This window comes from Physella acuta, unplaced genomic scaffold (genome assembly GCF_028476545.2).
Source record: "Physella acuta isolate Inbredline_101_S28 unplaced genomic scaffold, ASM2847654v3 ptg001786l, whole genome shotgun sequence".
Classification (NCBI taxonomy): Eukaryota; Metazoa; Mollusca; class Gastropoda; family Physidae; genus Physella; species Physella acuta.
Genome location: NW_026733296.1, coordinates 72,501 through 100,428, shown reverse-complemented (window position 1 = coordinate 100,428; position 27,928 = coordinate 72,501). Strand labels below are relative to the sequence as shown.

The 27,928-nt window shown below is 32.6% G+C and overlaps 1 protein-coding gene across 1 annotated transcript; it reads right to left on the bottom strand.

The window, feature by feature from the left end:
- Positions 1-462: 462 nt before the first annotated feature.
- On the bottom strand, positions 463-14,454 carry LOC131930483 (beta-arrestin-1). Its single transcript, XM_059286996.1, has 10 exons — positions 14,133-14,454; positions 12,779-12,809; positions 12,314-12,374; positions 11,010-11,152; positions 7,148-7,252; positions 6,944-7,003; positions 4,540-4,607; positions 4,133-4,268; positions 3,176-3,260; positions 463-1,510 (listed from the first exon to the last, which is right to left on the bottom strand). Exons 1-10 carry the CDS (start codon positions 14,192-14,194, stop codon positions 1,434-1,436), a joined length of 828 nt encoding a protein of 275 aa, XP_059142979.1. The 5' UTR covers positions 14,195-14,454; the 3' UTR covers positions 463-1,433.
- Positions 14,455-27,928: the final 13,474 nt, after the last annotated feature.

Here is a 27,928-nt window from a genome sequence, read left to right as displayed (position 1 = left end):
CAAGTGTTCTAAATTAGGGACAGAGGTTGCTTCTGGCTGCTTACGGTAGTGTAAACAGTCACTCCCGCTACGCCACTGACACCTATTACGGAAAATAATTAACATACACTCAATGCTTTCATACAGCACGCCCAAGGGTGTTTGAGCGGTAGTGTGGACCAACCCGTGCCACCACCAGAAAGATCCGGAAAAAATAGCAGTTGCGTTGTTTACATTTTAACTAAACCTATCTCAGTATTAGAAAACAAGGTCACACGACTAACCATCTCTCACTAATCTGGAAACAACTTAGTTTTGACAAAAAATTTTACAATGTCTTGTTATGGTGTCACGCCTAAATGTTGTCATTCGATGCGGACCGCACCTCTGCCCCCGCTTTATAACGCTACTGTGTTTGTTTACTTAAAAAAAACAATTAACTGTAAGCCTGTAACATTTTTACAAAACCACATACTAATATAGTATAAATACACAATCAGGACATATAAAATATAAAATGTACAGAATATTTATATTTTTTATGTCCTCCATCATAAGTATCAGTTGATTTTTTAGTTTAACTCTATTGTAGCTTAAAAGCTGACGAAGGGGGCCATCTGATAATTTTTGCATAGGGGCCCAAAAATCCTAGCTACGCCACTGATGTGACATTTTTTTTTTGCATAACATGGCTATTTTTTCAATTCAATAGAAATTTACAATTACAAATACACTTTATTAATTAAAATGTTACAATTCACACAAACGAATATTTGACTGAATAAGTGAATACAAATTGCTTTTATCAAGATAAGTTACTAAGGTGAATAGCACATGCAAATGTCAGTTGCTTCAGAACTTACATTCATTCATACTCAGTTACATGTTGACCATTAAAATGCAACCAGAAAATTGAACATGGCAAAATGCTCAAATAGAAAATTTGGCTCTGATTTTTCAGTTTCAGTAATTTTTCATTGTGCTTTTTTCTGGGAAACCAGTTATATAAATCTACTCAAACAAAAAGACATAAAATAATATAATCTACCTATATAATTTATAATTGCCTAACTTACTCTGTCATGTAATGTACACAACTCAAAAAATATTTACTATTTAGAAAGGCTCCCAGTTTACAAGGTTAATCATAATGGTATCATTTCAATTAATTTTTAGTTCATTTTCCAAATTGTTTCCATTAACTTTTAATTTTAACAACAAACTTAGACAAGGGAATATCTAACAAAAGATAATTTTTAAAAAATTTGCCTAATATCTGTAAGGCTTTGCAGTTAGTGTTATTATATTACATGCAAGATGCTGTAACACAATTTTCACAGGTATTCTATTAACTTAATTTACACTGACTGGGATTCTTATTTTTATGGATTTTTACAGGCAAAACCATACAAGCAACCTCTAAAAGAAAAGAAAAGCTGAAAAATATGCATCACTTACTCGCTCTCCAAATCAGCAACTGTGCATTTGTACTGTGCAGTGGAAAACAAGCAAATATCTGCAAACTGTCGAACTGTGCATAAACATGAGGAGACAAAAATAGATAGATACCTTACGTTCACTAAAACATCTATAAACATCAAAACATTACACATGAAATAAGTGTACCATAAACTTATATCCAAAGTAATATCATTTACTTATTATATATATAATATATATTATATTTTAAAAAGTATTATAAAAATGTTTGAAAGAGGTGTATAGCACAAGTTATTTCTTAAGTGTATGACTGGATTTACAATTACAAAAAATGGTACGTTTATGACTTTAACAAAAAAGGCTTTATGTAGGAAACCAGAAGACTGTTTTCTTTCACTTGACAGTGGGCTATAATTTCAAAATTGAAACATTGGCATAAGTGTGGATTGATCAAAAGGATAAATTTTCTCTTTTTAAAAAAAGAAACACAATTTTGCTCAGGAAAATTGTGTTAACACTAAAATATTGAAATAAAATGACAAAAATAAAATCTCAAAATATGGAAGTTTTTCAATAAAGATACTTTGTAACAAAGTTAGCACAAAACAAATACTTAGTAAGTGAAAAATGATAACAAAATATCATTGTGAAGAGCAAAAGTGTTTGAGAAAAGTTTAGTGAGAAGCTCATCAACATTATCTACCAGAAAGGACCATATACATTGTAGACAAAGGAACTTGAATCACTACTTTAAAATTACGGATCAGCTAAGTGTAAAAATTACTGAATGGTATTAACATTTAATTAATACACAATGAATTTAAAGAATAAAACAACTCCAACTGAAAGCTATTTTGTGGGATTTTAGACGCAGTGCTTAGAGTGTCTACCCAGATACAAAACGAACAAACCGAACTGATTTTGTAATTTTTACAATTTTAATTATTAATGAAGGATATATTTCTAATTTTAAAGATAGACAACAGTTAAATTGGTGATGCAGATATTGGAAAATATATTATTAGTTTTTTATGTAAACTGTTCTGAACTGATATTTCTTAAAAGACTAAGTTATTTTATTTGTATTAAATGGAAAGCAACTAACATGCTGCTTGAACAAATAGTAATTATGATACAAAAATATTCACCATATAACATTGGTGATACACATAATACTCATTATAATGCAATATTTAACTAAAACAATAATTTCTCAGTCTTGATTGAAAGAGTCACAACTAGATACATGATTCAATTTTCACAGATAACATCCTACTGACTGGCCTTAAACTCACGCAAATTCTTGTTCTACCACCAAAATTGAGTTGTAACTTTTGTCATATAATGCCAGTTCACATTCCTGATGTACTATAAATTATAGGAATTAAAATATGATAGATTTAAATTTTCTGACTATTAAAAAAGGTTTTACTGTTATGCAAGTAATCATATAAAGTATATCTACTTTTGCAGACAAAAATAAATTCAACTTTGATGATAAAAAGATGATTACAACAGATTATTTGATGCCATCAACAAAAACGTTGTGAACTATCAAACTTAAAAATAAAATAAAGCTTTAATCAAATATACTTTTACTGCTTTATTCTAAGTAAAAATATAAAATGTATATTTTCAAATGTATTAATTTAAGTACATAGTAGTTACATTTGAGCCATTCCAAAAAAATTAGAGAAGATGAGATAGATAGGACAAAGAGTTATTTAAATGTTAATACTTTTAGTTAATAAATTACCTGAGATTTTTATCTTTTTCACAGTTTTGTTTGTATTGTTGTCAACAAGTACATTGATGGCAATACTTTCACCATGGTAATATTTCTGGAGAAAAATAAGCTGTTTAAATTTCAAACACAATCATGAAAGATATCTACATTTACATAAAGTCTTAAAAGAGAGACAATAATGTGATTTTTTTTTAAATCCTTGGTTTTTAATTCATTTTGTATATAAAGAAAATTTAAGCTTTAATTATTTTTTAAAGTGTAATTTGAATTGTTTTTATTACTATAGAATAAAAAAGTTCTATTGTTTAGATTAAAATAATCAGTATTTAACAAACAGCATGAGAAAATCTTTTCCTTCACCAACTTAAGGTAGTCTCACTTGAACTCAATTAGACAAAAGTTACTCACGAAGTAAAAGGAAAAAAAATATAAATTTATATAAATAAATAGTTATTAGAAAAAACATCTAAAAGTTTAGGAAGTTCTTCTTCGTTCTTAATTTTAGAGTTAGAAGGGATTCCCTTTAAAAAAATTAAATATACAATTTCAGCATGCTTTTCTTTTTTGATTTGCTTCCATAGCTTTTCCAACCAAGAACAAACTACAAGGCAGCAGTTGCTTGATTTTGGAGTTTCTATCCTAGAAGAGTTGCTGTCCCCAGCTATCGAGCCTCATCTACCCAAGGGCTCAAACTCGAGACGTTTTTGATTTAGCAATCATGAGCTTTACCGACTCGACTACGCAGACCTCTTAGGAAGTATATGAAACAAGATATATTAAAAGAAGGTAAAAGCATCTTTGCGCTTCTTTATTAACAATTTATCACAAAACTTTTGTAGTGGGTAGTCATGTAGACTAGACTTTCTATGAAATCTGCTATGCTTTGTTTGAATTTCATTACAAAATTGAGGTTTTGCAATTTTCACTTACTTTTTTAATACAGATTTTAGTAAATTCGATACTTACTTCCTTGTCAAGAGAAGCCTCTAATCGAATGCTACCAGGACTCATAATAAAATCTTTGACAGCCTCAGCATTAGGCTGAGGAGCTGGCTCTTCTGGTGCATAAGTCAATTTACGTATTGCTAGACGAACTGAATTCCTAAATCGTAACAGATAAATTCGTATTTCAATTTGATGTTTGATCTAAGTAATTCTACAAATAAAATCTTGTTAGCAATAAAAAAAAACAGCATTACTCAAAGTTATTTTAATAAATCAAATTATAGCTTATTCAGAGCCAAATTTTAAAATATGAATTTTCTTCAATTATTATTATAACATTTATAAAACAAGTTATAAATGCTGCAGTTAGATTTAAATACAAGATCAATATTTTAAAATAAAATTTGTTTGTTTTTTCCCTGTCTTACCTTTTATGTGGTTTTTCATCTATGTTGTCAGCCACAAATGTTTTAAGCTCATAATCAACACCACAAGGCTGTAAATAAATCACTTGTATGATAACAAATAAACTTAAAAAAAATATGTATAAAAATCATGTATAATATATCCATCTTGCTGAATGGTAAAAATTAAAGGAATTCTATTAGAAATGATAAGCTTTGCCAAATAGGTATGTCAAGTGGCCATAAAAAAACAGTTTTCGCCCGCACGCTCAGATGTAGTAGCTTTTCACTTTGTAGATTCTATAATAAAAAGGGCTCATATAGTAATAAGCTTGGTACCGTTAAAAAGTAAATTTTAAGCAGTTTAATTCTGCGTAATTTTTACCAATACATGTAAAATGTGCAGAATTGAATAGACTTTAGTAGGATAATAAACAAAAAAAAAAGATGAAATATTTTAAATGTTAAAAAACAAAGCAATTTGAAAATTAGTATGTGATTCTGACATTGTACAATTTTTTTTTATTAGCATTTTCAGAAAGGTGGTCCTTTTTCCTGTTAAAACACTGAAATTGTTTATCATTTCTGAGCATGGTAAAAAAAGACCGAGTTTGACAAAAAAAATACTATAGCGATCACTAGAATCACTCATGGCCCGGTCGAAGAAAATGGCAGTTTTCTTCGTTAACAACACACCACCAAGTTTTCTAAATTGATGTTAACAAGTTTTAGTGGCTTAATAGTTCAGTAAAAAAACCATAAAAACATATAGCTACTTGATAAACAAGTTTGTCAGTCTAGTTTTTATAGTTTATTTCTTCAGTAAAAGTTTATTATTAAAGCTATAACTCAGTTCAATGATTTGACTTCCATGTAATTTGTCAGCTTCGTCAGATGAATTAAACCCCGTGTCACATTATAGTGGAGTCTAATTTTTTTTTGAGTATTTAGTTCAAATATTTTTTTCTTTTTTGAAAAATAATTACAACATATTTCCTTATCTTTTTAGAATTGCATATTTTTATATGTTAAATGTAAAAGATCACATGACCGTACGTTTCGTCACCAGTGTCAACAATAAATGGGTATAGTTTAAAGTAGAAAACCCCCACCAAGTTCATGGATGGTTTGGGTTTAAGATTTTATTTTAAACTAAATAGTACATGATGTGTAATACATTTAAGAAGATATCTGGGAAGTACAGTAAGACAGAGAGGCTAGTGAAGACCAAAGATGGAAAGACAATACCTGATGTGGAAGGACAGAGGAAGAGATGGGCAGAACATTTTCAAGAACTACTGAATATACCAACACCAGAGTGCACGCAAGATATACCACCAACTGAAAGTGATCTCCCTATAGACTGCAACCCACCTTCAAAAGAAGAGATATATAAAGCTATAAAGCAGTTGAAAAATTGGAAGGCTCCAGGAATAGATGGTATACCGGCAGAAGCACTGACAGCAGATATAGAAACTAGCACCACACTACTACACACACTCTTCAAGAAAATCTGGGAAGATGAACAAATACCAGAGTAGTGGAAGGAGGGACTACTCACCTTCCAAAGAAAGGCGATCTTAGTGCATGCTCTAACTATAGAGGGATAACACTTTTGTCCATCCTAGGCAAAGTCTTCAACAGAATATTATTAAACAGAATGAAGGAAGCGATAGACCCCCAGCTTTGAGATCAACAGGCGGGCTTTAGGGAGGAAAGGTCATGCGTAGACCAAATTGCTACCCTGCGCATCATCATTGAACACACCCAAGAGTGGAACTCATCTCTCTATATAATTTTCATAGATTACGAGAAGGTCTTTGATAGCCTGGATAGACAGTCAATGTGGAAATTGTATCTTGGAAGTATTGTTGATAAGCAGGGTGGGACAGAAGCAGTCATAAAAATAAGGATGCGCAAGGCAAGAGCAGTCTTCAACCACCTAAAAAATATTTGGAGTTATGGAGATTTAACCCTTGGAATAAAAATCCGGATCTTCAACACACTAGTAAAACCTGTTTTACTCTATGGAGCCGAGACATGGAGAATAACTGCTAAAATAAGAAGAAAATACAATCATTTATAAACGCATGCCTCAGAAAGATCCTGCGAATGCGCTGATCTAAAACCATCAGAAATGATGTTCTATGCCAACGGACAAATCAACTGCCAGTTGAAGTAGAGATCCTCCAGAGAGAATGGAAATGGATTGGCCACACACTCAGGAAGCCTGTATCAAGCATAACAAGACAGGCCCTCACCTGAAATCCACAGGGCAGGAGGAGGAGAGGTAGACCAAGAAAAGGAAGCTAACAGGATACTGGCAGGCAATCAAAAGAGTGCTCTACCCCTTAACCAAGTTGCTTTTTACAAGAGAAATACACATAAATAAATAATAATTTATATTTGAGTTTCAAACAAAAAATACCTTGCCAGTGTCTCCTGGAGCTGGTTGAAGTGTAACAGATGCAGGAGAGTTGGGAGGAAGCTAAAAAGAGGTGGAAATGTTTTTAAATAATACAAAATACATAAACAATAACTGAGGACAAAAAAAAAACAACGATAAAATTAGTCAAAAGTACAAAATACACTTTGAAAATAAAATATAAAAACATATTGTATACCAACATACCTCAAAGAAAAAAGGATAAGCATTTGGTCCAAGTTTCTTAATGAGTCTTTCTTGTAATCTAGTCAATGGTTTGGATTCCTTGGTATCTTTAAGGGGAGGATAAACCTTGAAATAAATTGAACAGTAATTTAGCTTTGTAAAGCATGATGATAATAAAACTGACAATGTTCAAATGTACATACATTTTAAAAGCTACAAAATACAATAAACATTAAAAGTCAAATTCTTTTATGGTTGTGTCTACTGTACCCATATTCACTACTTTGAGACTTATTTGCCAGTTGCCATGTGACTGTCCGAGAGAGTGCTTTGTTTAAAATAACACAAAGGTGGCCTCCCCTAGACTTTCTTGTATGTTATTTTGTAAAACAAAAGTATGTCAAAAACCAGCCCTTTTTTTTAATAACTCAAAGAAGTGAAAATTTCTTAGAATATGCTCTATGAGAACAAGATATAAAATTATGAAACTCTGAAGGTGTTTGAGAAATCAGAAGAAGAGCAAAATACCACATTTAGGGTTCATGCTCCAAAACGAAATACAAATTCCAGGAATTTTCCAGGAGATTTTTAAGTGTGTTAAATAAATTTCATGAGATTTTCAAGAGTTTTAAATAAATTCTAGGAGATTTTTAAAATTAAGAAATCTGTATTGTATGGCCACATTTACATTAAGTTGCTCATTTAGATGCTTATGTTAATCTGTTATTTTTTTTATTTTTTTCTGCAAATAAAGCAGTCTTATGCCATTATTGTACTAATTCATAGTTTAATGTGGCTAATATCTTAAATAAAAGAAGTTTCTGTTACTCTAAAATAACAATGAAATTCTTTTCTAATTACAATTTAAAGTTTCCCTTATCTGCAGTTAATTTAATAGATTTTACAATATAATAAAAAAGGGAATTTTTTTTCAAAATTTAACCTAAGTAAATGCAATGATCTAGATCAGGGGTCTCCAAACTACGGCTCGCGGGCCAGATGCGGCCCGCGAGGTCCTCTCATCCGGCCTGCGTAGATATTTTTGTCCACGGAGAAAACGTTTGTTGGTGCTGGCTGAAGATCTTTGCCCAGAAAAATCAAAGACATGCCTGGAAGAAACTGGCCCCTGAGCTGAAATTTGATAGTTAATGCGGCCCTCGGACTGAAAAGTTTGGAGATCCCTGATCTAGATGCCCACTTTGTTATCAATGTAATGATAATATCTAAGATTCTTAAAGTTGGACATGGTATCAATCATTTTTTAACACTAAGCCTGAAAGTATTAGTTCATGTGAGGTAAAATGTTATAGACTTAGACCAGATTAGCTTAAATTAGAAAGAGTCTACTATTCATTTAAAACAGTGTTTTGGAATTAACACTTGAAAAAATATTTGAACCAAAAATAACCATCCTGATAATAACCAAGCCACATCGTTATTTATGCTTTTAGCTTAATAGTAGTAATAGACTGCTGTTACAATTTGTCAAGGTACCTTATCTTCCCCCCCCCCCCCCCCCACTAAACAAGAAAGGTAGAAAGGTTACATTGAGTTCATTTGAGGTCAGAATATAATAGGCCTAGAGTGCACGTCACAGCAGGAACAGCACTGCTATTTGAGATTGACCGTGATTTCATTTTTATTTTTTCCTAAAACAAGCTGTATCAAACACAAACTAGGCTCTGCTGATGTATTCTCCTTCAAAGAATGGTGACATTTTATAATAGATAAGATCTACTATTTAACAATTGTTTTCAAAAATATTTAACCGAAAACATCAGTGGAAAATTTGGACTGAAAATGTGCAAAAATTTGGAATTCACATCCTTAATAAAATGCGAGTTACTTTTATCTAGTAAAAGGGCTATATACATGTGCACTCTCTAACACCCAAAGTACGTTTCGAAATTACTTGGTTAGGGGGAAATATAATTATAAAGGGATGTCACCAACAATCACAAATAGCAATTGTTCATGCTATGAAATATGCTCTAGGCCTGCTGATATATATGAACTCACAGTGAACCCTCCAAGAAAGAGGGAGCGGCGATCACGCTGGTGACGATGTTTGGAATTTGCATATTTCTTGATACATTTTTTTTAAACTTTCATTTAGATCTAGAAAACAATTTTTTAAATAATATATGTATCGCTTTTGCTCTACCATCATTGAGATCTAAATCTTGATCTAAGTACAATTTGCAGATCGACTGAACTAAAACCAAAATTGTTTTAGGATTTTCACTGTTCACAAAATTTCAAGAGATTTTTTAAAAATTCAAGAGAATTCCATGAGATTTTTAAAATTTTATGAGAATTTCAGGACCTTCTGTAATTTTAGGAAGACACTATTATAACTTTAAATAAAACTAAATCGCATAGAAAAAAGAATTGTGGACTATAAAAGTTATCAAATTTAAATGGCTAAAATAATCAAAATAATAAGATCATATACCCATGTATACCTATGACTGAATTTTTTAACTCAAGTAACTGGTATTTTAGAAACAAGAAATAGGGTAAAGTACCACTTCCGATTAATAGAGTTCACTCAAAAATTGAAAGTAATCCAAGTATAAGATCTTATACATATGTTTAAAAAAAATTTCATTTACCTGACTAATGATCTGATACTTATGTGTAAAAAATATCATCTACTTAACTTAAAATAGTTTAATGGAAATAGAGTACCACTTCCGGTTATCAGAAATCATTCCAAAGTTGAATGAATCCTAAACATACAATGTAACATTCATATGTAAAATATTGTTCACCCTAAATCAGATTTTGAGAAACCAAATGTAGAGTAAGTAGTAATTCTGGTTAACAGAAATCACTAAAAAGTTGAAGGATATCTAAAAATTTGGTTAAATACTTTTGTGTGAAATTTTGTTAACATAAGGGGTCATCCATTTAGGACGTCCGAACAGGGGGGTGGTCTGAAAAAAATTGACTTTTACGGACGCGTTTGGACTTTTAAGAGAATATTAAGTGGATATTTGTAAATGGGGGGGGGGGGGGGTCGTCCAAAATCCCAAAAAATTTGTGGACGTCATAAATGGATGACCCCTAATAATAACAAGACACTCAGGTTTATTAAAAAGCTATTGAAATATGTATTTATTTGTTATGATTTTAAAAAAAATTAACTTTGCATATTTAAAATTCAGACAGCTCAATATTTCTTTTATGTTTAGGATAGGGTGGATATTTACTTGTACTCTGTTAATGTCAATACATTTCTTGATTGTGGGATTGCTATTTGGCCAGTAAATTCTCCTTCATCCATTCATTGATCTAATCTTTTATTTGCCTTGCTTTAAATTAAATGTTCGAAGTAGGTTTTGTCAGCACATTGCATAAACCTGAACACACAATTTTGGGAAGGTGTTGTCAGTTCAAGCTCTTTGTTTTGTCAGACAGGTGCCAATACATGATTAATTCTTAAGTTCTTTAGTAGATTTAGCATTCTTGATCAAAAACTTAAGTTTAAATTTAGCTTAATTAATTACTATGGAAATTAAAAAAAAAAACTTATACATCTTTCGTTACTGATATTTCCTATAGCCATAGTTTTTATTTTCTTAAAATGAACCTCAAATGACAGGGGGTGGGGGTGAAGAGTTATGTCAAGGGGACTTAGTACAGCTAATTTGAACCTCATGATTTAGTCTGAAAGTGTGTTCATTATACCTTAGTTTGGTTTAAAAATACATTTCAGTCTTTAGGTAGCTTGTGTAAGTGTGTAATATAAACGGAACATTGTACATTCATTTTCTGTATTATAATGTTACAAATTCATCATAAATACTTTAAAATTTATGTTCTGAGTTTAGTTATATATTCATGTTATTGAGTTTAACAAACGTTTGAGACAACCAACCTGCATTGATGAAAGATATAGGTCCTTTCTAAAAGTAAGTCCAAGAACATCCAAATCTTCACGTCCATAGCGGAAGGCAGCCAAAATATGTGCAAATACCTTTCTATCTTTCAGATACTCAGGATCAACTAATATAACACCATCTAGAACATAGTTATACATAATGTAATAAATACTTTAATTTTGCCCAATTCTAACTACTGCCACTTCCCTGTAAGCCTCACAGTTTTTACTTTGTCAAACTAATACTTATAAAATAAGATTCATAATCTACTATAGAGCACTACTTCCCTCAATTGCCTACCAGTGGCAGAACTAGAAAAAAAGGGCCACCCCGCAAAATAAAATTCTGGGCCCCCCATATATATATATATATATATATATATATATATGTATATATGTATATATGTATATATATATATGTATGTATATACAAACACAGAATACAAACATTGGATAATCATTTCTGGCCTGATCGGGTTTTGAAAAGAAAATGTCTTGTTTATTTAAATTTAAACAAATTACATGTCATGTGTGAAATGCATTAGTATGTTTTGAATTATTTTTTTTTAAGATTTAGAACTAATTTATTCAATGTTTTTTGTAATATTGTCAACCCTCGAGTTTTAGCTGGTCAAAAGAATATAAAACGTGAAAGCTTTGTATGTGTAATGGTTTCTCGTGCTGTTTATTTTTTTGGTTTTTTGTATTTATATTATTTGTTTTAAATATATTTCCTTTTTATGCTATGTCATTCTTTGGTATGTATTTTTTTTAAAAACAATAATTAAGAGAATTAATTGCTTTTTAATTTGTTTAGTACACATATATTAAAAGGAGCTTATCAACACCCCTATTTAACTATTTAAAAAAGGGAAATAAGTCTTGGAAGTGTTTTGAACGTTAATTTATCTTTCACACTACAGATCAGGCTTAATTTGTCTACGCAACAGTATGTGTTAGCTACTGTATAACATCACTACTGTAGTAGATCTGTTTGTTATTTACAAAAGCTTTTACCGTATTGTCAAAAATGCAAGAATATTATTTTTTTAACTATAAAAAAATTATTATGGTCGGATATGGGCCCCTAAATGGCGTGCCCCCCACCCCCCCTGGGGGGTCTGGCGGAACTGTTGCCTACCCACCCTCCCAACACTTTTAGTAAATGAACAGTTGGAGATAAAACTATGACAGTAAAAAAACTAGATTATGATATATCGTCTTTAACACTCAGAATTCTTAACCAACAAAAAATTACCATAAATACATTAATAAGTAAGTTTTTCAAAAAGTATAATTACCAATAGGATCAATATGAGACAAATGATCAATAAAATCTCTCTTTCCCAAATAAGTTGTTATCTGAAGTAAAAGAACAAAGTCAAAATGATAAAGATTTCTTTATCCCCTAAATAACCTGCTTCACTTTATGTCTTTAACTTTGAACTGTTACATAAAAAGGTTTTAGTTACATTATTTTTTGACAGTACAACAGGATAAAATACATCTAAAACATTATTTCAAAGGCCAGTAATGTTAATGGCCTTAAGTGAAAACACAATTTCTAATAATAAATTTCTAAATAATAAATTATCAATGAAAATCAATTAAAACACAAATTAAACTTTTTGTGAATATTATAAATGGATGATCACTTAAATAATCAAATTGTAAGCATTAAGTAATTTTGAAATTGGATTAATGCAAAAGAGCAAACTAAGATGCAGGAATCAAACTGGCATTATTTAATTTTTTAAACTTCTTACTTTGCCATTGGGACTGCTTTTCTTAAAAACCCTGAAAAAAAAAGAAAAAAAAAACACTTCTTTTAGTTGTTTTATTTAGATAGATGTGTATTTTATAAAACAATATATTTTGATCTGATAAATTCATTCATTACAGACAGAACCTGATCTGTTTTTGACATTGACATGAAATGTAGGTACTCTGTTTTGTTGTGTACGTCTTTTTAGAACATTCAGAGTTATTTAATTACTGGATGGTGGTTAGCTTGTCACCTCTCCTGGGACATAGGCAGCTGACAACAGCTTTCTTAGCATCTCTGTCCTGGGCTTATTAGCTTTATCATAATTATTTAATATTTGATGATTAAGTTCATGTTGGTATTAATTTGTTCTGTCAACATGTGTGAATGATATGCAAAACATCATAATGTAATTGGCTCTTACTAAGACATTACGAAACATGGGCATAAGGTGAGGAATATGCCAAATATTTTTGTTATCAGAAATATCAGAATGGAAAAATTATATTAAGTAATCTAGTGTGCCTGTCCCCGCTCGTTGCCACTGTCTCAGAAGAATGTCTCATGGCTAGCCACAAAATAACCTGAGGGGTGCGGGAAAATGCGCCTGATTCCATTCAATGAATGACTATTATATTACATCTTATCCATTTCCTATAGCACTTTTTAAAACGTATGTGCCATAGAGCCCAAGGAATAGCCCTACCGGGGTGCCGGCGAACACGCCTGAATTAATTTAGAAAATTACTAAAACCCACAGTATATCGCGCTATTTAAAATGAACGTAGGCGCCATAGTGCTCACAGAATAACTGGGGCGCCAAATCACATCCTGCAGACAGAGGTGCCGCAGTCAGAATTTTTTTCTTCACAGAAACCTCGCCAGGATTATTCTCAAAAACTTCCCAAAGTTTCATGCCGATCCGGTGAAAGGTGCAGTAATGCATAAAAGACAAACAGACAAACATTGCTTTTTATATATACAGAAGATTATGCCCTGATTAATTTTTTTAAAGTAAATAGAACTGACCAACATTTTAATTCCTAAGCTTAACAGCAGATAAATCATCACTATATTGACGGAACCAAATCAAATCAAGTTTATTCATCGCCCATTTTCATTCTTTCGGAATACAATTTTTTTAATTAATAAAATCACAGAATGTAGAACACTGATTGCATAAAGGATATCTATGCACATTTTTTTTTACTAACGTGTTTTAATAAAAAAAAAGCATAAATATCCCACTTGACTGATGTTAAATTTAAATTGTTGCCACTTTATTCCTTACGGTTAAAAATATATGTAGAGTTTTGCCCTCAAACCCTCCATACTAATTACATAAATGTATCTACCTTGTTTGTCCAGAAGAGGATAAAGAGTTTTTCCCTATCTTGTTAGCTTTTTTCTCTGGCATTCTCCAACAGTTATATTGAAGGTAAGTAATAAAAGAATAAATATTTTTTTTCAATCTAACTTATACAAATCTTTGCATCAAAGGAAAAAAGATCTCACTTAAACACCAAAACATGAATAAAATTCACAAGAACAGTAACTGAAACAAATAAAATTCTTCACTCTTATGTTCTATTCACAACTAATACACTCTTGTCTGGGTTTCATGTGTTGTCACAAGTAATCTTATTAATGAAATGACATGACAGAACAAGAGCAGACTACACGCACAGAGTAAGTCCCATCATAGGAAATAATTACATCAGACAATTTAATTACATTGTTATACATTAGCCAATTGGAAACACAAGCTATGGGGATCACAATAATGATATATCTAAAGTTTGCTGTTTTCATTAACTATTTCCCAGCTGATAGTAAAATCCTATTTAAATGATAGTTGAGTATGTAATGCTTAAAGGCTTTAATACAGAGAATTTAAATTTAATGATGTTTTTTTAGAGATATTGACAACACTATAAATAGTTGATAAAATGTGATATAATTTTCTTAAGCAAATAATTTATTGATTCTGTCACATTTTTTCTCCTCTACAAATAGTATTGCAAAGCATTAAATCACCTACAAATGATTTTATAAAAGAAAGTAGATTATTTTATTTTCTTATTTAATTTTCAGTGCATTTTAAAGCTTGTTGCTACAAAATTTTATTATATATGTTTTTACTTTCTCGTATATACGAAGTATAGAGAAAGTCTTGTAATCGTGCAAAAAAAAAAATCTAGATTTGTAAAAATCTCGACGTTTTACACCTCACTGATACGGAAAAACATAATTTTGCAATCTTGTCCGTATGTCTGTGTGTGTGTGTGTGTCTGTCTGTCTGTGTGTAAACACGATAGCTTGAGTACGGTTACAGCTAGGTCGATGAAATTTCATATATAAGTATTTTATCAAAATCGTAGATCCGTATCAACTTTTGAGCGATTTCCGATAACCGGAAGTAGTACTTTTTCTACTTTGAATTTTTAAAAAGCCTATAACTTGAGTACTATTTCAGATAGATAAATGAAATTTCACATGTAAGTAAAAGATCTAATTCTCTACCTTCTATCAAATTTTGAGTAATTTCCTTTGACGGGAAGTACTAATTTCCGCTATTTCCGATTTCTCAAAAAACTCATGTAAATTCAAAAAGTACTAATAATATTGCGCACTATTTTGTACATTTTTGTTTTGGCGTTCGCTTGGTGCGCAATTCTTTTTTCTACGAGATTCTATTCTATTTTTAAAAGTAAGTAATTAAAAATCATGTCTATATTCCGAGTTATATAAGAATATTCGAGAAAGTTTATGACAGTTTACAGACAACAGCCAGCTGATCAAGTGAAGGATAGTTCTCAGGGATGTAAGCAGACCATGAAATAAAATAGGTCATCTTTTTCAGACAAAAACTCAATGTTTGATCTATTTTTTTTTTCGCAGTTAAGGCAGTCTCACGCTGTTACTGTTCTAATTAATTGTTTAATATAGCTAATATTTTAAATAAAAGAAGTTTATGTTAATCTAAAATTTAATGTTTCCCTTATAAAACACTTATAAAATTAATTTTTTTAAATGTAACTAAAGCAGCAATTGAGTTCTATTATAACTAAGCTAATATACACTATACTGTACTCTTGTTTTCAAATTTAATTCCTTATTACATAAGTTATATTATTTTTTTATCGCAGTTTAATTGTTTAATATTGCTAATATTTTAAAATAAAAGAAGTTTATGTTACTCTAAAATAGCACTGAAAGTCTTGTCTAATTGCAATTTAATGTTTACCAAATAAACAACTTTTTAAAAAAATTAAATTTTATAATGTAACAGGTGGTAATTAAGTTTTACTTAACCATTAAGCTAATTTAAACTGTAATGATCTAGTTGTACTCTTGATTTCAATTTTAAATTAAGTTATATTCTTTTAAAGATGGTCATGGTAAAAATGTAAGTCTTCAGCTGTAAAGAGTCTTGATTTCTATTAATTGTAATTTGTAAGTTTTAGTTCCTGTTATGGAAAATGGAACTGACCAGATTTGGTGAAATCAGAAAGGATCTCTGATCTGATATTTATGTCAAAAAAATATTTTGGAATTAATACTTGTAAAAACATTTGACTAAAATTTACCTCATCGTTATTTATGCTTTTGGAAAGGTTGTAGATTGTTAGGGGTTATCTATAAATGACATGGGCCTTTTTTGACGATTTTAAACTCCCCACTCCCCTCTGTCACAGAAAACCATACTCCACCCTTTAGTGATATCACACCTCAGTCAACAACCTTGCCCCCCCCCCCCCCCCAAAAAAATTGCATTTGAATTTTTTTTAAACGTTATTTTTTCTAAAATATTGACTGAGCTGGACCAATAGGGTATTTTAATCAATTTCTATTTAAGTTTATTTAAAAAGTTTTCTAAAATATGGCTAAAATTCAGTTTCTAACATTTCTTTTTTAAAATACAAAAGTATGACGTCATATGAACTGAGCCCACCCCCTCCCCCCCCCCCCCCCCCCCCCGTCACAAAATTAGGATCCCCTTACAAGTAGGCTATGACTTCATTTATAGAAGACCCCTTATTAAAAACATTTCCTATCGTATTTTTTCTTCTACAAACAAGACACGGTCTGGGTCACGTAGAGTTCACTTTAGTTGTGAGATCAGTAGTAGCACAAGTCATAGCTATAGAAATTGAATGTGACGTCGTTTTATTTTTCCCCAAACAGTTTGAAACACGCACTTGGGGTCACGGTGAGGTAAGAAGAGCCACCGTTGCTACAAGGAGGGGCGGGTTAGTCTAGTCCTCATTGTAAATTTTTAAGGATTTCGATATCAATTTGAGGTTACGAAATAGAATTAGAAGCAGAGAAAAACTGTCGACTTTTGCGAGTTAAAATGACGGCAGATAAATTAGGCGCTAGACTTCCACACATACGAGATTGACTGTGAAGAAACCAGTGTTAGGATATGTAAGTTTCATTTGAAGAGCGGCATTATTTTAGATTGCTTTGTGGTTTTTTATAAATATTTAACTAAAATATCAGCGTGAAATTAGGACTAAAAAAATGCGTACTGAAAAATTCGGAAATCAGCCGAAATTCTGAATCTTGACCTACAATTATCTTAACCTCGCACCATCAGACCTAGCGCAATCTACCAATTGAAAATAAATGTACGTTTTTTATTGTACGTTCGACCTAAGTACTGTAATATTCGACTTTAATAGGAATATGTGGAATGCACATGTGGGCTGAGACGGTAGGGGTAATTTCCTGGTTTTTAAAACTTCGTAAAAACCGAAAATCGGCAGGTTAATTCGGATAAAATGAAATCCGCGGAGGAAAACTGCAGCTGAAACTGAAACGTCGGATTTCCGCTAAAAATCGGAAATGTCACATCACTGTTAGTTCTTAATCTTGCTACCTCCCATTGGTTTGAAATCGTTAGAAAAACAATCCATCTGCTGCTAATTGTCTTCACTATCTCGACCTGCCTGTGAAATTGTAAACATTTGGTATGAACCACATCCCAGAGTCTAGCTAGTTATCTCCCCTTCTGCCGATAAATACCGTAATCTATCAAATGATTGTTATCATTTGATCTTGTTACGTCCCATTAGTTTCAAAACCGTTCAATTAATGTTAATGACTAATTCAACTTCTAATTAAGTTAAATATAGATATTCAATATTCATGCATTGCCCTCAAAGATAAGGTACATGGAAAGTGTGTACCGCTGGCCAGAAATTGGCCAGAAGTTGAGCTGCAAGATTTGCCGTAAACCCAGTAACGAACATTGCCAACTAAGTAAAAGCTTGTAAAAACAGCAGCCATCTCAAAATATTATTTAGCGTAGCTTTTCTTTCATTTTTACCGGTATGGAAATTTTTTTGTTTTTTACATACGATTGTCTTGTCTTGTCTTTTTTTTTTTTTTAAATATTTTTTTTAAATTCTGCCCTTTAAAAAATGTAATTGACCAACTATCAACACCATAGTTCTAGAATTTTTGCATGATGCAACATTTTGAAAATCCAGTTTTTTTGTAATAGTTTGTTTAAACATTACTACCCAGTTTAAATGTATTCATATTGTTCGAATGTTTGCTATTTTCATTTCAGGCTTTAAGTGTTATTTTCTTTAATTAGTGATTTAACCACAGTGATGTTAGTTTTTGTTTTTACTTCTCTTCACCTTAATTAAGCCTCCACCTGCATCATATTTTCGCTGTCACGGAAAGTCATAATGTAATAAATTAGTTTCGCTCTGCCTAGTAAGATTTCTAGATCTAGTTATATTTCTGATGAAAATAAATGTTTTTTCATCATTTGTATGTATAGATCTAGAGAGGCGAAAACAATTACCCTCCACTTCCATCATGTAATAACATCGTCTCCAAAAATCATCCATTCTATCACTTAGGTAGTGATGTCGTTATTATGGTCGATCCCCTTGTCTCCACCTTTCAGTCATATTGTGGTCATTAAAATGTCGGTACCAAACACCGAAATGAGTAATATAGGGTTGTCCGTAAATGATGTCACACAAAATATGCTACGGGAGGGAATGAAAGTTTATGACGTCAACTAAGGTGGGTCTGCTAAAATGCAGATATTTTTATTGTCCTATGTAAACACATTCTAGAACTTTTGTAGCTAGTTGCACAAGTAAATAAAATATGACGTCACGGGCTCTAAACCTTGCGTGAACAAAAAAATCTAATTCAAATTCAAATAGATCTAGGCCCGGTCGAAGAAAATGGCCGTTTTCTTAGTTAACAACGCACCACCAAGCTTTTCTAAATTGATGTAAGCAAGTTTTAGAGGCTTGGTAGTTCACTCAAATAAATAAAAACATGTAGCTACTTAATAAACAAGTTTGTGAGTCTAGTTTTTATAGTTTATTTCTTTACTATATGTTTATTATTAAAGCTATAACGCCGTTCAATGATTAGACTTCTACGTAATTTTTCAGCTTCGTCCGATTAGCTAAACCCCACTTCACTTTGTATCGGAGTCTAATTTTTTTATGATTGCTTAGTTCAGATATTTTTGTCTTTTCTGGCAGAGGGTACTTTGAAAATTAATTGCAACATATTTTCTTATCTTTTTAGAATAGCTGAATATTCTTTTCCGTTAAATGTAAAAGGTCACATGATCGTACACTTCGTCGCCAGTGTCAGCAATATATGGGTATAGTTTAAAGTAGAAAACTCAGCAAATTTGATGCATGGGTTGGGTTTTAGCGATGATTTTAAACTAAATAGTACATGATGTGTAGCTTGAAATACTTTTACATTACTAAAGAAATCGATTTTTAGTGTGTTCTTTAATTTCAATTTTAACTATATGTTATGTTAATGCCTCCAAAACTTACCTGGAATGGGGCGGGGCGGGGGGGGGGAGGGGTAAGCGAGATCTTTACTACAGTTGTAACAATGTCCATATATTAATGATCAATGCACGAGTGCAGATGCATTTACACTTTGCAGTCAGCTTGGAAATAAACCCTTATTAGATTCCTTTAAGTTTAAAAGAGTATAGCCCTTGTCTACGAAAAAATCCTTGTTACGTCCTTCAATTTATGTTGTCCGTTTATGGTGGTTATTGATTACATATTTTCAGGTTACAACTGTGAAGAACGACTGTTAAGAGACTAAGGGTGAGAATGCAAGACTAGCCTATTTAGCCTACGTGGTTGTATTTAATTAGCAAGTGCATTTTGGTGTAGCCCTACCATATCGCAAAAATTGTTGAACCAGCTATGTATAAATACATATTTATAACATAAAGATACATTGACTGAGGCATTCTAAATAAATGTTCTTACTTTTGAAAGTACTAGAAAAAATCTGCTGGTTCTGGAGACTAATAATTATTTCAACAACAAAAATTTCTTTATGTGACCCTAGCACTGTTCCAGCCATTATTGGATCGCAAATAAATTAGTCACAGACATAAACAGTACACCGTTTACCTGTTAAGAGCTATAGTTATTCTTTATTTCTATGTACCCAGATCTACTGTAAGTGTTATAATTTATTTTTTGTAATTTTTTTTAAGAGACGCATTTTCGACAGATTGTGGACCCCTGCACTCTTCTGATCAAACGTGCGTTTCAAACGTACTTGTTGTAGGCATACATGTAACTAAAATTTAAAGAAGCGTTGTTCCCATACATTTTGATATACTTATCAAATATGTCCTTTCAACAGACAATTTTTGGTGATGTTTTTTACTTCCCTTTTCAATTTTTTCAAAAAGTGAGAAAAGCCAATTTCAATGCAATTAATTTAAATGATGAACTTATTTTTGAGGTTTGAAAAAAATTGAATTGTTTTCTCTGTATGTGTGTTTGTGTTGAGTTCAAAAGGTTGTGTTTGTGACATATACTTTCACAGATATAACCTCTCAAACATGGCACTTTTTAGGGTGTTGGAAAAAAAAGTTAAAAACCAATTTTTTAAAACGTCATAAATTTTTTACTACTTGAGATAAATGAACACATTTAGTGCACACTATCTTAGAATCACGAGTTCTTGACATAGCAACTTTCGAAACAGCTCTGGGACCGTTTTAAAAAATCAGTTTGACACCCCTAATAATAGTGCGGAATAGTATTAGTACTTTATAAATTCACATGTTTTTTGAGAAATTAAAATAGCGAAAATTACTACTTCCGGTCAACGGAAATTACTCAAAATTTGATAGAAGGCAGATAATTAGATCTGTTACTTACACGTGAAATTTCATTTATCTATCTGAAATAGTATTCAAGTTATAGGCTTTTGAAAAATTGAAAGTAGAAAAAGTTCCACTTCCGACTATCGGAAATCGCTCAAAAGTTTATACGGATCTACGATTTTGATATAATACTAACTTATATATGAAATTTCATCAACCTAGCTGTAACGGTACTCAAGTTACCGTGTTTACAGACACACACATACACAGACACACATACGCACACAGACATACGGACAAGATTGCAAAACTATGTTTTTCCGACTCAGGGAGCCCTAAAACGTCGAGATTTGCAAAAATGTCGATTTTTTTTTGCACGATTACATATACTTCGTATATACGAGAAAGTAAAAATGTAATTATCTCGAAGATCTAGCTCTAGATTCTAATAATTTTATTTAGCAAACGAAATTATGTGTAAATAATTGAAATAGATTGTATGACTAGACTTAGATCTAGAATCTGCTGGGTATCAAGTATCATGGAGGTGAGAAATTTTGAAGGGAGGGCAGTGGTAATTCCTCTTTTGTCTCCACCCTGCTGTAATTACATAATATACCATCTCTGCTGGGCTGAGATCTAAGAACAGTAATCCATGTTACTTACAAAGGGATCAAGTTTTATGGTAGGCTAGAAACAGGTGGGGCTGGGTATCATGTAGGTAAGACATTTTTAGGAGTAAGCATCGGTGTATGTCTGATTACTTCCCTGCTGGACAACGAAAGCCGTAACTTACATAACATGCAGCCCAGATTGGCTGAGATCTAAGAGCAGCATAGGTTGTTACCTCAGAAGTAGATTAGCAGTTTTATTGGGGGTTTTGTAGGGATTAAGTGGTCTCACGTGTAGATCTATTTTTACTAAATCTTGTACTTAACTAGAGAATCTAGAATCTATACTAACTAGATGTAAATAATCTATATATTCCTGCATTTTATGTCAACGTGATCTTTTAGGATCTTCAATTCATAAAAGGTTTTTTTTTACGTATTGTTCCTGTTCTGCGGGTGCGAGGCTCTTAACATATAATGAACACATTTTGAGACAAGCCCAGCGCTGCTCAACAGCTGATTGTTTACTGGCGGTGTTCACCCCTGTACCGGCGGACGAATGTATCACGTGATTTAGGTCAAGAAGAAGAAAACAACTAAAACCTCTAAAGTCTCCATTATCACGAGAATTTCTATTCATTCGGCAATCTCTTGACGAGGTAGACTTCCGGTAAAAAATGTATAAATCGGCGGAAAAATTAAGAGAAAATGAAATTCGCGGAGGAATCGCTGCATGAAAAGAAATCTTATTATTTACATTGATGTGACACATTTTTTTTTGTATTTGCATTGTTTTAGCAAAAAGGCGCCACTTTGCTGAAAATAGCCAGAGGGGGAGCAGGCTCCCCTCCCACCTCCCACGCAACTGATGATGCTACGTTCATTCGAAATAACGATAATAACATGTTAAGGTAAGTATGCTTTGTTCAGAACGAATGATCGTAACTATCGCAAGCCGGCTAGATCAGGGGTCGGCAACCTTTTGAGACGGAAGAGCCAAAAGTTACAATTTACCAAATATCCTAGTGTTTAAAGAGCCACAAACATTTTTATTTCAATTTTATGATATTTATTGATTATGATTATATATATATATATATATATATATATATATATATATATATATATATATATATATATATATATATATATATATATATATGTATATATCTGTATATATCTGTATATATCTGTATATATATATTTATATCTGTACATATATGAAATAATTTTTAATCAAATAAGAACATACACATGTTACGCAGTAAAAGTATTAAAGTATTTTATCTAGCTCTGCTAGAATAATAAAATCAGTAATCAAAGTATATAACTTTAATTATTGAATATTGAATACTATTTACAACAGTTTCGCCTTGCATGCCTTTTGAAAGTTTGTTTAAACCTGGCTCATAACTTTTTTTCAATTTCAAGCACGCCTCTAGATTTTTATTTGTTAGTTGGCTCTTATACTTTGTATTATATTCATGCAAGAAAACGCTTGCTCGCATGAATATGTTGACCCGAAGATCGTCAGCACTCCAAATGCCAACTTCTTCACCTCACTGTGGCATCCTAAAAGACTATTCCATGCGTCACATAATAGGGCCTTAACTCGCGACATTTCTATTAGAGTTGTCCAGTTGTGCAGTGAAACGTGCATGTTTTACTGAACCTCCAAATCATCTAACTTGCTCTTGAGGTCTGTGAACTAACGCTCCACCAATGTTTGGTTTTCAAATCTAGCAACTTAATTTAAAGCGAACCAGCATCAATTCCAAATAGCTCAAAGTTAATTTCATTTGTTTTTGCCTTGATGGAATCTACTATGAACTACTTACATTTCTTTTGAATTGCTCAAATCTCTCAGTGAACCCATCCTTCATTTTGTTTATAGCAATGCTGAAGTTATTCAAGTTAAGAGTATCGTTGGTTTTATCATGATAATTATTTTCAGCTTTTTCGAAATAAAGTAATTTACCGCTCTCCGTGTCTTCAACAAAATGAAATAATTTTTTTTCTAAACAATCATCTTCTTCAAGCAAGTCATAGGCTGGGTTTTCCTTTTCATGCAGTTTTTCATTTAGCTCGTTTATTTCATTTGTGATATCCACAATGAAGTTGAATGATTCAAATTGGAATAAAAGCATTAATAGACAATACATTGAAATATGGCCTTACTAAATATTCTAATAGAATAGCGAGTGTTTATCGTTTATATTTATTATTATATCATTCATTACCGACTGTTACAGAACAATATTTTTATTAGTTTTAAAAATAAAATAAAATAATTATTAATATGTGTGCATGGAGCTGAAGAGCCGCATCTCGACATCAAAAGAGCCGCATGCGGCTCGCGAGCCGCAGGTTGCCGACCCCTGGGCTAGATGGTTAAACGACTTCAACACATTAATAACCGCCAAAAATGCCTGCCGACGAATAGGCCCCAACATATTGACTCCTTATGAAGTTACTTTTTGGAATAAGGGTCAAACCAAAATGACTCCTGACAAAAACGGCATTCGACAAAAGAGCCCAAGACAAAATAAAACTGCAGGCAAAAATGAGACAAACAGTATGTTTAACGACATGGCGCATAAGAAAAACTCAACTCTCATTATTATATGCATATGTATATAACATGAGCTTTGAATGGGCATGAGTTTAATGTGAATCAGTACTTTAACCCTTTGAGCCCTGGCCTCCCTGGCCTAATTTCTCCCATTTCCTGAGCTCCCAGGGCCAAACCGATTTTCACTTATCTGCTTCTAACTTTGCCTATAACTTTTGAACCATTTGAGATAATCAAGCCAAATTTGGTATCCAGACTCAGAATCAAACAACAATGCAGCAAGATTTTGAAACTCGTTATGTTTAAACAGAACAATGTATATAAAACGAACACATCATTATTGTTTTGATAGAACATAGAAGAAACCAATTTACATTTAGTAATTGTTTTGTTATTATTGATACCTGGCCATACTAGCTCCACGCCAGAGTTCCACTTTTGTGTGATAACTTTCAAAACAGTTATCACTGCCGGACCCGATGCAAAGAAAAAATTCGCATGTTTTGCACTAGTAAACATTTTTTTTCTCGTTTCGGCAAGTCTTTGTCCTTGACACCACGTGCATAAGAACGTACTTGAACAGTTTCATTATCACTGTCAATTTCAATGTCACTGTGTTCAGTCTCAAATTCAACGTCATCACAAAATAGACTAGGAATATTATCATCTTCATCAGAATCAATAAGTAGTTGTATTGCCTGAGATGCAGTCATTCTACTTCTTTTGTTGATATTTCGGTCTTTTGTTTCATCTTTTGCACCAACTTTATGTGATGAAGTCGACGGCTGTGGCTCAGCTTTTCGTTTCGGCGGCATTGCTACGAAATGTATACACTTTCATTTATCTTTTCCTAAAAATCAATTTTTAAAATCATAATCCCGCACTCAAAAGACATATGCGCAGTTTTAGTCAGTCTTCCGCTAATTATATTTAATTAGACGGTATACCGGCCGCTAGGAATATGACGCTAGATCATCGGGCCGGAAAACCGGCTTTTTGGACATATATGCCTAATGTTGAAGCCGGTTTACCGGCCTGGCGGGCTCAAAGGGTTAACAGAGTCCTTGTTTGATGCTGCGTATTAGGGATACAGTGAGGCCAAGCTAGAGTACCAGTAGGCTATAGTGCTCTGTATCTTGCCGTAAACACTTCAATTCCATTTCACGAAACTGCGCAGAAATTTAGTAATGTTTTCCATTCTTTGAGGAAAAAGTTTTTTTTTTCTTTCTAGGACTTGTTGAACTGTAATGTTGACTGGCCTAGTAGTAACACACAGCTCTGATTTTGTGGATTAAGAACTGTAATTTGTTAATACAAATGCATTCTTAACGTTAATTATGTTTTTGAATAAAGCGCGAAACACTTTCAAGAACGGGTAGCCTTTCAGTTGTCAGCACTCAGGAGCCGCTTCTGTGCATCTTCATCACAAGCTACTTCAGGGGCAGCCGAGTTCTATACAGTGAAAGCTAAACTCATTTTCGAAACGAACGTTTCAAGACAGTAAGTTTGCAGAAATTACAATCACGTACACTAAAAGTTCTTTTAAACCGACAAATGGAGATAGGGCAGGGACATCCTTCACGTGCAGTTCAAAACGTCGCTTTAGAAAAAAAAATTATGGTACCTATTTCTTTAAAAGACTAATGAAGTCACCAGTGCGAGTAAATTTGGTGACGATGTGCTTAGTATGTGTATGAGGAAAGAGAGGGTGAGGGTGGTCGAGTTAACGCAGCATAAAAATAAAACCAACAACAGAAAGGTTGCTATTATCTTATGATGTATAATACTTTTTAGAGGGATTGAAACTTTGAGACTTTACTATGAAGTGACTGGCTTTTTAAATGTTTAGTGGTGGGGAAGGGGAAAATCGACTACGAAGAAATAAAAAAAAAAAATGAAAGCTGGAAGCAACCACGAAGTTAGAGAAAGCTTAATAGTTTAAATTTAATGAAACTTCAACATCAAACTTAGGTTTGAGGAAAATAAATAGAAATGTAGCCTTTTAAACTAAAAAGATTATTTTCAAGTTCTCTGAATCTGCAACTTTTATAACATTGAGTCTAAATAAACCGGGAGTGATCTCCCCTAAACTTTCTCGAATATTCTTATATAAAATAACAGGGGATGGGAACTCGGGCTATAGACATGATTTTTAATCCATTTTAAATACTTTAAGTTTTAAAAATAGAATAAAATCTCGTAGACAAATTAATTGCACACCAAGTGAACGCCAAATAAAAAAGCGCATAATGGTGCGCAATATTATTATCTATATACTACTAAAACTCAACTTTGTTTACATGTTTGAATATTTATTTGTTTGCCTGATCGACTATTGTGATATGTTCGACTCTATCTGGAAAGCTGTAAAATAGTATGCAGGTAGAGAATAATTTTTTAATGCAGACAGACTGTTGATCACAAATTTATTTAAAGACGTTAATTAATTTATTGATTTATTCCTACGCAGAATAACCCATTTTTTTTTAAAATGTTAAAACCTTGACTAAACTTTGTGGGAATAGTGACGTCACAGGTTTTTGTTTACTCTTTAGTACAATAAAATGGCGGCGTCTATTGAAGAAAATTGCGTTCCCATTCAAAAGTTTAACGCGTTCTAAATCTAATTTTCTGTCGGTCATAACTTTAACAATACGTCCGTTTGCTGTATTTATTACGTTCCAACACTTATATCAATTTTCAACTGTCTTTTTCATTTAGTTTTACGATAAATTTCTCTAGATCTAAAGATCAGCTATCGAAGGAAATTTATGAATCTAGCCTAGATCTAGATCTAGCCTAGATGTAGGTCACTAGATTCAATGTAAATTCTACATCTAGAATCTATTTCAGGCCTTAATTATTTTATATAAATCTTTGTTTGGCTTATTTAAGATAAAATTTAATTTGAAAGTTAGTACTACTAGACTTATTTTTAGATCTAGATCTAGAATCTATACGCGTAAATCAAGTTGCATAAGGAGACACATAGTATAGTATAAAAATTCACTTGTGACGTCACGAGTAAATAGCTAAAATGGTAGCGTAGTCAGCTCTCATGCAGGAGGCACGGGTTCTAGACCAATATGTCAATGAAATTTTTTTTTTCAATTTTTTTTTTAGATGTGAATGATAACGTTGCCTATCTGAACTTGGCAAGATACAGGGCAGGTGAAGTAGAGTTCATCTGTTTCTTTGTCCTAAGCATATGAATGGATAGTGTGGTCAGATACATGCTCGGCTGGAATCGTTTTTTAAACGATAAAAACATGTTGTCTGAGACTTGGCGGGACACTGGGCAGGTGAAGTAGAGTTGAGTAGGTCACCTATGAAGTTAGTATATGAAGGGATAGTCCGAAATCGGTGTTTTCGGTGTTTTTAAAAGATAAAAAACATATTTTTGAATGTGGGGTCTGTTTTTTGTGACGATAAGTGACACTGCAGTAGCGTAGCGAGGAGGGGGGGGGGGCGGGAGGGGGAGGGGAGGCGGGGGGGGGGGAGAGGCGGGGGGGGGGGGGAGGAGAGGTGGAGGGGGGGCGGGGGGGGGACGACATATGTTGGGGCGCCAAAATGGTTTGGAAAAATAAATTGAAAGGTTGAGGGGGGTTCAAATCGAAAGTTTGAGTGGGGGGGGGTGCACATCAAAAGTTTGAGGGGGGGTTGAAAATCGAAATCTTGGGGGGGGGGGGGGGTTCAAATCGAAAACTTTGTCCCCGGGCGCCGGGAAGGGTCGCTATGCCTCTGAGTGACAGACGTGATGTTTTTTGATGGATGACCCCCGAAACCCACAGTTATCCAACGGATGACGGGTATTCTAGTTACTTT

Excerpts from the sequence above, each read along its gene's own strand:
- LOC131930483 (XM_059286996.1), bottom strand. The coding sequence starts at position 14,194 with ATGCCAGAGAAAAAAGCTAACAAGATAGGGAAAAACTCTTTATCCTCT. Across the intron at positions 12,810-14,132 it reads TCCTCTTCTGGACAAACAAG|GGTTTTTAAGAAAAGCAGTC; the intron begins GTAGATACATTT and ends TTTTTTTTTCAG. Across the intron at positions 1,511-3,175 it reads GAAAAAGATAAAAATCTCAG|TTCGACAGTTTGCAGATATT; the intron begins GTAATTTATTAA and ends GTTTATGCACAG.